Below are 8,938 nucleotides of genomic sequence, written 5' to 3' on the forward strand. Positions count from 1 at the left end.
TCTCATATTTGATGAAACAGGGCATGAAAATGCTGGCGTATTTTATGACACTGAAGGACAGGAGGGTATAAATAATTTTTAGAAGGCATACAACCTGCAGTAACAAACCATCTCTACTGTGGTTGAGTTTGTCCAGAATCTGGGGCTCTCACACTGACAGGTGACAGCTCCATCCTGACCCTTCCCAGATACATGCTGCAGAGTGACCAAAAGTCCTTCAAGGTGCAAAGCCAGTCCAACTTCTTGAAAGCAAGTATTCACATGCCAGAAATCCATGTACCTTTCTATAACTAGGGAGATATAAAATGCAGTCAGCCTAAAGAAGAATCTAATGCACTTCTCAGGAAGTTGAGGTGTACCATTTCCAATGGAGAAGCCCCAGGACTGGGCTTGCAACAGCAACTATCAGGATGGCATTAGACCCATGGGGGCTGTCTGCACTCTGACTAGATCACATGCATCTAGGAAAAGGGGAAGAGCAAAAAAGAAAATCAGATCACATACCAAATTGTACAGCTGGAGAAGACTCCTCAAGTTTCTGAGAAGGGAGAACTAAGACAGATCCACAAGAATAGTAACCTCAGAATGTTAATCCAAGTTCTTCACACCCAGGAAGTGGCATGGACCACTTTTTTTTAATGTGTGAGTTAGAAAAGGTCTTTAATTGCTGAGATTTAGGGGCCTAGCATAGCAGTTGTTATGCCATGCTGAAGACAATGAAAATACATTAAGGCAAATTAAAGACCATTGCTGCAGACTTTGAGAAGTTAGCTATCTCTGTAAACCTCAGAGGGTAAAAAGAAATTACAGTTTTCATCTTTTGGAAGACCACCTCAGACAGAGAAAAAACTGCATTTTACCATGTGCTCCAAACAACAGCAAATACTGACTCAAGAGCTACCAAAATCCAGCTTCTACTAGATTTCAGAGACATTTGAATAGGACCTATATAAAGAAAGAGTCAACAAGAGAAATCAAGAATCTTTAATTAAACCTAGATTTTAGGGACTTAATCCCTTGGGGTTTTATTCTTTAGCTCCTCAGAAAGAGAATTCCTGGCTCCACCACCAAATGCTGTAGGTCTGCACCAGATTCTTCACAAAAATATAAGTAGGCTTCAGTATTAGGAACTAAACAGGAACTTCAAGAGAAATCATTCCTGAAAGTGCCTAGTTTGTTCTGCAGGAACAGTTCTGATGATTTAGCAGGTTTCTTTTTTTCCCTCATGCTCTATATTGACCTAAATAACTTTTTTTCCACAGGAGGACTATGCCATACCTATACTACTCAGAAGCCATCTAGTACTGCTGATAAGACCCAGTGATACTTCAGGTGGGCTCCTGTGTCAGCTAGAGCTGCTATGCATTTAACACAAAAATCTCATTTTGGAAATGTTTAATACAATTTTGAACCACTCTTAAACTCCCTCTCCTTAGAGCCAGACGTTCCTAATACCATGAACATGAGCTTACAGAATCCTGAGGAAGAGAAAGACATCACTGTAAAACCTGTCATCTGAACAGGTTAACCATCATACCACTCTTAAGCACCCCCCTAAGTCCAGCCAGGTAGACAAACACGTGCTGCCTGCAGCTAGCTAGGAAGAGAGAAGCTTCATTTAAGACCACACAGCTCCCATCTCCACTCCTGAAAGGTCTCAGCACCAGCACTGTAAGCAGCCACTGAGCTAGACATTACTTTTATCTGTCTTACCTTCAATACCGAGCAGATGTTTAAAGACATTTTGTGTGCCTAGATGACCATTACAGCTGCCAGCTACTAAAGAATATTAGCTATTGTTTCAAAATAGAGGGATTAAAGGCCAGGAAGGGTGTGAATGCTACCAGGTACTGTGTGTATCAACGAACTGTCGCAGCGGTACCATCATCGATGAGGAGAGGCTCAAAGACCATTCTGCTCCCTCTAACTGCCTACAGTTTAAAGAAAGTATTTATGCCAATGAGAAACAAAATATGGAAAGAGGGACTATGCCAAAACTGCTGCATCAGCTGTGTGAGAATAAAAAAAATACTGCTATCTCACTTCTAGAGAAAATGTTAGATGTCTCCAGCTCCTCCCACAGGACAAACTGCAGGGCACAATTACACCAGATTTACAGCTACTTCACTCTGCACCAGAAAGTACCAGGAATTCACACAGGAAGGAGTACCTACATGCCATCAAGGGATCCCCTTTCCAAATGTGCACAGCCAGCTCTGCTGCTCCATGACCTAACTCTGCTGGCAGTACTGAACTTTAGAACAATTCCTGGTTTTCTGAAAACACGCTGACAAGAAATAGCCTACATTTGCAACTAATTTTTAAAAAGAAGCAACAAAATTAAATCCAGTAACAAAGTATTTTGCAGGACATCAAGCTAGACCATATTAAGGAAAAAAACCAACTTTATTCCAGTTGCAGTATAAAATATGGAAGGAGTATTTCATGAGAACAGGAGACATAAGTAGATCATGATGAGGGAACATGGAAATATAATACATTTTTTTATAAAAGGCAAAAAAAGTCACTCACAAACCCCACAGAGCAGTACCATCTCCCACTTCGTAAAACAAACAGCTGCAGAGTGAAGTCACCAATACAAAAACCAGAAGAGGCAGAAATACAGGCCTCATTTTTCAAAGGTATTTCTGCAGCAAACTGGGACCTGGGACAATTTACAAGTCCTATTCAGGTAACGGAAAGCTGCAATAGTAAAATCTGAATCGGAAAGAAAGCTAAGAAGAATTTAAGAATAGAAAAAAGAGACAATTAAACAATGTACTTCTAAATACAGCAGATGTAAAATCTGTGATCTTCACTGAAGTCCACTGCTACACCAAATCAGAGTGTATCCAGATCCAACAATGGGCACTGCAGGGAAGTTTAATTACTGTTTGCACTGGTTTTCACAAACTAACACCTGCACGATGTCAGTCCCATTCTTCCTTCTCCTATCAACAAATGTGATGACTGAGCACCTGCAGCCAGACCAGGAGTGACATAAACAGCAGAGACCTTGCTTTCAAACCGATCTCAAAATAACAATGGAGCTGACCACTGCACACTCTTTAAAAACCAAATCACTCAACCATGCTGCTCCCAGCCCTAGCAACCTCTCCAAACAAATTTCAGTGCACTAAGTCAGGAAGATATCCAGATTGTTCAGCCATCACCAGGGGAAGAGCTGATGTACTGCTTGCCATCTCAAAGGTGACCTATGAGCAATCGTCCTGATATGTGTCCCTGCTGAGTGAATAGCAGGGGGTTAGAGTCCAAGAAAGGACCCACTGCTTATCAAGAGAAGGGAAGTAGGACTCTCCTGCACAAAATCTCTTACTCAACCAGTACAGAAACATGGCAGCATTTTTTTGTCCCTTAAACCAAACCAAACATATTGGTCAAGGACTATATTCCTACTGAAGTCTGTGAGTCAACTGAGAAAGCGTATTTTCAACCACCACCACTCCAAAAGCTCACGTGCTGTCTCTGCTCGAGAGCAAGTCTTTCAGCAGTAGCTTAATAAATTACATGTCTTGCGCTAAGGTGGGACCCAACACAAAAGACATCGTGAGTCAATAAGCACAAAGCAAAGCATATAAAAAATGAGAAAGCCTAGGGACTGTGGAGTGCATTACAGGGCACTTCTAGAGCACACATCCTTGCGCTAGATCTTGTACAAACAAATTTGAAGGCACTGAATAAAACTCCAATGAAGTCAGTGCAAATTCATCCACCAGATTTTTAAATATCTGTGTATTTCCTGTGACAGTTGCCTTCACATACACTGCACACTTATAAAGACTTGTTCAGTGGAAAAATATACCTTTGCCTTCCCTAGGTTTCTTCTTTATACCTAGATCTGGAGACCCATCAGATAGAGCCGATTGTTGGGGCTTGGGTTTGCGGCCAGCTGCACATAAAACACAGGGGAAAATAAGTATTAATCATATGCAGAGTAAAAGTACTTAATAGTTTGCTGAAAGAAGCAGTTAATTTATTTTTCTCCTTCTGTTTCCTTGCTACAGGTATGGATAAACTTATATTCTTGGATTTCTACTGCACATCCAGTTTAATTAGTCATTTGGTTGCTTATTTCATAGGCAGATTTAACTCAATTTCAAACATGCTAATGGCAGGTGAGGTAAACACTTAAGGTATAAAGTAGAACTCTATTTGCATTCTTTTAGTTGCCTGTTTTACCCTGAAATATATTATCTCGTCTTCTGCTTAGTTTTTGGTATTCTAGTTTCGGTGTTGATCAAAACACCAGTTTCCCTAAGAAATTTCACTACTGAGACTGCAAACACTGATTTCCACCTTGCCCCTGTGCGTTAAAACCTATAAATAAAAGCTTCCACTCTCCAAGTGGCTACATAGGACCCACCCCTGGCAGAGCAGCAAGTGGCTACGGACAGCACGCACAGCCTCGCGCTGCAGGGCTGGAGCCACCAATGCCACAGCCCCCAGCTGGCTGCTGCCCTGCCCACGAGCCCCTGTGGGCTGGCAGCGCTCCCACTCAACCCTTCCCACCCTCCCTCTGCCTGCCCCCACGAGGAGGCTCAGGAGGGCACTCCTCAGCGGGGTGGCAGGCTTACAGCTGTCTACCTTCCTGTGCCAGGGAAATCCTCTAAAAACAAGACCTGCAGAGGTTTATTCATCCTTTCACACTTCTGTGAACTTTTCACTCAAAGTAAACGGGCCCAGACAGGGAAGAGTTCACACCCCAGGGCAGCAGGGGTAGGGCAAAAGGCATGAATTATGAAGACCAGAGCTATGTCTCTGTAACTATGGCTGAAAAGACCTTACACAGTTAAGAGCCGTAATTTGGACCTCTGTAATAGGAAGAAAGTATTTACAAAAAAACCTTCATAGAATTTCAGACCTTCCTGAGCACAGCCTGTAACACAATCTGCCCAGTAATGGCCAAAAGACAGTGGAATATAAAGAAATAGACTAAATCCAGTGCACAACTACAGCTATGGAAAAGATTTAATTGTCATTTTCTTGTTTACATAATTTACAGCAGAGTTACAGTTATGTGTGTGCGCCTTTATTAAATCTAAAACTCACAGATCTTGGCACTACACTGCATTTTTTCCCCTCTTAATTACAAGTAAATATTCCATCTTAGCATGTCTGGAAGCTCTAATAAAACAATGTTCCTGAAGCTATGTGAACTGCATGGATGCCTATAAGGAAACTGGTAGACCAGACAGAAAACAACCTCACCGGGTGCCAATCTCTCACTTGATAGCAGAATGCTTAGAAATCAAACACTGTTCCACATTGTTTCTCCTCCAGGACATGCCAATCAGACAGGAAAGATACGAATTTCACAAAGGAGATCTAATGATTTTGTAAACTGACTTATGTTTTTTAAGTTAGCATTTACCCTGCTGTTTCACTGCAAGAACCCCAAGCCTACCTGCTCTCCAAATACTTTAGATACCAATGGCTACGCACCATGAAAAGTCCTCTTTGAATCTTTCTCTATCTTTCCTTCACTTTGTGTTAAAAAACACAACAACACAGACACCATTTTCCCTTATGGTTTGGCAAAAGTCCTTCTTTTTTTCTTATTGCAGACTCATTTCCTAAGAATCCACGTTTTGGACTCTGATCGGTCTGTTTATATGAGCAAAGAGATCAGATCTCCTCTATCTCCACCTGTATCGTGGTGTGGCACTGCATATCAGGAACGAGTTTAGAGACTGCTCCTACAAAGAGCCATACCTTTTTTCTTTTTCATTGGTTCATGGATATCAGGAGAAGCTGGAACAGGAGATACATCCATTGATTCAGATTCCTCTGTTGATACTTCCACCACAGTTTCTGTGATCACATCAGGTCTCATGGCTGCATGGATAAACTCAGGGGTTGACACACAAGGAGGGACAAAAACTTCCACTATGGAAGAAGAAATAAAGAATACCTGATGATGTTTCTAACTGATCATTTTAATACTCTTACATAAAATTATCTTAAACAAAGCACATGCAACAGCGTAGCAAGCGTCTGCTCTAACAATGTGTCACCTGGAAAATCAATCCGACATCAGCACCTTTAGGCAAAATTATCACTTTAGTATCTTTAAAATCAAACTCTGAACTAAACAAATTAGAGCTTAATCTTTGAATATTAATCTGACCTCCATTTCCTACTTTGTAGCTTTTGCACTTCAGTTTGACCATTATCTCGTCCAGCATATATTAAGTAACATCAGAAGGAATCCTGGTTAATCACCAAGTTTTGCTTTTCAAATGGGCAACACTTCACAACAGTGTATTCAGACATTCTTTCTAAAGGAGAAAGGCGAATATAAATCCTTTTCCCTTAAAAGAACTATTTTAACAACTTAAAATGTCAGACTCACAGAACAGTTAATTTTAAACGTGTACAATCCCTCTCAGGTAAGTGATTTAATCTGTAATTATGTTTGTTACAGGGTGGAGAAACCACGTAAAATCTCGAACCAATCAGTAGTTTTGAAACAAGCAAGCAAAAGTTTCAAACAGCATACAGCTCTCCACAGAAACAGGCTCCCCACTTCACTCGTTTGACTAATCAACAGAAGTAGAAACGGCTCCCAGAGCAGAAGCTGTGGCTGACGTACCAGGCCCCCTGGTGTCTCGCAGGCAGGTAGGAGACTCCATATGGAGCAAGGCCTCTGCAGCTTCAATCGTCTTATCCGTGCAGTGCACATTACTTCCGTGAACTGATGCTTCCACTGTGGAAGGATGCAAATCATCAGTGAGAACAGATCACTTACAGAAGTCCACATGTATCCCTGTACGACTGCACTTCTCATCTTTAACACAAAAACCAAAAAACTGTCATGTGCCTTCACACCTTTCATACCTTCCTGTCAACAGAAATGTTTAGGGAAGACACAAGACAAGTGGAACCAACACTGTTTCTTCTTAGACTGGATTTCTGTTTCACAACCAAGCTCCTCATTTCCATGAGGTGTCCAAGAGCTTACAGAAGCAGAGTCTGGATTTGCCTTCTGACTTTGAATTAACCAGAACAAACCAGACTGTGATGAGCATGGCTACAAATTAACACGGCAGAAGAGGGAAGCAGTACCATCTCCAATTATTATCCCGTTTAAATCTAAAGGTCACCTCTCTCACAAATGTTCAGTCTACTGAATACATAGAAATAGACCTGTAAATACAAGATTAGTTTGCAAAACAGCTGTATCCTGTTTTGATTTCTGACATTAAAAATAACTGTGAGTTGGGTTTGGCGGGCTTGGTTGTTAAAACACAAAAGACAAATCACAACCAAGCATACAGGCCGTGTCTTTTTTTGCAAAAACTAAGGGAAAAAGGTAAAAATATCTTTTTTTTCAAGTTCTGAAAGCTTAGAGAAACTAAGTAATGAATCAAAAATAATGTAATTTCAAGAAAGCACATTTGAATTTGATACAGTGCAGACCACAGCAACTTGAACACAGCAGCAACACTAAAAAAACCCCAGCACATCAACTAAAACTACAATTCTATTCACAGCCAACTCTACAGTCCTCACCCTTGCAAAGGTTTTTAGAAGTGGCAAACACAAACACCTGTTGCCCATCATCCACACTGGCCAAGGTAGCTGGCTCTCTCCAGTTGCTCTTTCCATTTATGGCCATTTACGGAGCACCAAGCTGAACCACTCCAGTGCAGCGGCCCCGGAGATCTATCTTTAGCATGAGCAGGGTCACCTATCTTCAGCATCACACAACTAAAGAGGATTCAGGAATTATTTTCCACAAGAACTTCACGGCACCTACTCTGTTACCGAAAACATCTGAGAAACAACTCAAGTTCAGTGAAGAGCTGGGAAAACAATGCAGGATTTGCTTCTGACTTCAGAAAACACTGGATACACGCAGATTCCTGCAGGCACACAAGCCTCCCAGCATACTGCAGTTTATTCTCATGTAGGGATTAAAAACTTGAAAAACCTACTGGCCAGCAGATTTGGCATCTAAACCAGAAGCTGAAAGTGAGCGAAATCTGGGAGATGCACAAATGCAAAATTTGGGGTGTTTGAAATTTCTTGCTGAACCAGCCTGCTTGCCCACCTGCCGGCTGGCTGCTGGGATCCCCACCACAGCCCTCCCCTGGGATGTTGTTTAGAGGGCTTTAACTTCTGGAACAGTAGATGTCTGACAAAACTGACATTCTAACACTGCTTCTCCCCAGGCTGGGAAGAATAAAAGCCTACCCAAGAGCACAGGAAAATCAAGAAAGGATCTCTATTGTACACTCTGTCCCTTGGACAACCAGTGGCAAACCAGCAAGAGTTTTGCATTGTGAGCCCTTTTACCCAGATATAACTCCTGGGTGCTCCCCATGCTTGGCCAAACTTCTTACTTCCCAAGTAGCAGTTTGGGGGTATCCTAAGGCAGAGGCTGAACACTGCACTGTAACAGAGTGGCCCTGCAGGAAACCCTCTGCCTAAACAGTTCTCTTTCTAAAGAAAAGTTTCAGTTGCACAGAAATTGACGAGTAAGTTTCTCCTCATCTACCTGATTAAAACTGATCATTAGAATACAGGAACAATACTCAGCTAGTCAACATAAATCTATCAATCTTACAACACTACTGAAATTAGAGAGTCCAAATCAGTACTGAATATATCATTATTCTAAAGCATGTGGTAATATTTGGAGCAGGTCAGCCACGCTTCTCCACCAATCCCTCTGCCTCCCCTGCAGAACAGAGTTAGGCAGCTTTAATTTCTGTTTCTGCGGGTTACTGTTTTGGGGCAACTACTTAGCTGCTGGTGTGCAGAGAGCAGGATCGGTATATAATAGACTTTTGTAAATAAATTCAAACAACAGCTACCAAATTTCAATTGTAAGAGTACTGAACAGGCTTGCAGAAGTTATCTACTCCTAAACGTTTTAGAAGTATACAAAATTTTCCTACAGGGAATAGCTTAA

General features: G+C 41.6%; 1 protein-coding gene across 1 annotated transcript in view; it reads right to left on the reverse strand.

Annotated features, from left to right (window-relative positions):
• ELF2 (E74-like factor 2 (ets domain transcription factor)) overlaps positions 1-7,639 on the reverse strand; it is a 9,945-nt gene extending 2,306 nt beyond the window's left edge. Inside the window, 4 exon segments of the mRNA XM_009077474.1 lie at positions 3,824-3,910; positions 5,734-5,907; positions 6,614-6,727; positions 7,534-7,639. Of these exon segments, the coding sequence (XP_009075722.1) occupies positions 3,824-3,910; positions 5,734-5,907; positions 6,614-6,727; positions 7,534-7,639 (481 nt within the window).
• Between the last annotated feature and the right edge of the window lie 1,299 nt (positions 7,640-8,938).

The sequence above is a fragment of the Acanthisitta chloris genome, unplaced genomic scaffold, assembly GCF_000695815.1.
Source record: "Acanthisitta chloris isolate BGI_N310 unplaced genomic scaffold, ASM69581v1 scaffold14246, whole genome shotgun sequence".
NCBI classification, from domain to species: domain Eukaryota; kingdom Metazoa; phylum Chordata; class Aves; order Passeriformes; family Acanthisittidae; genus Acanthisitta; species Acanthisitta chloris.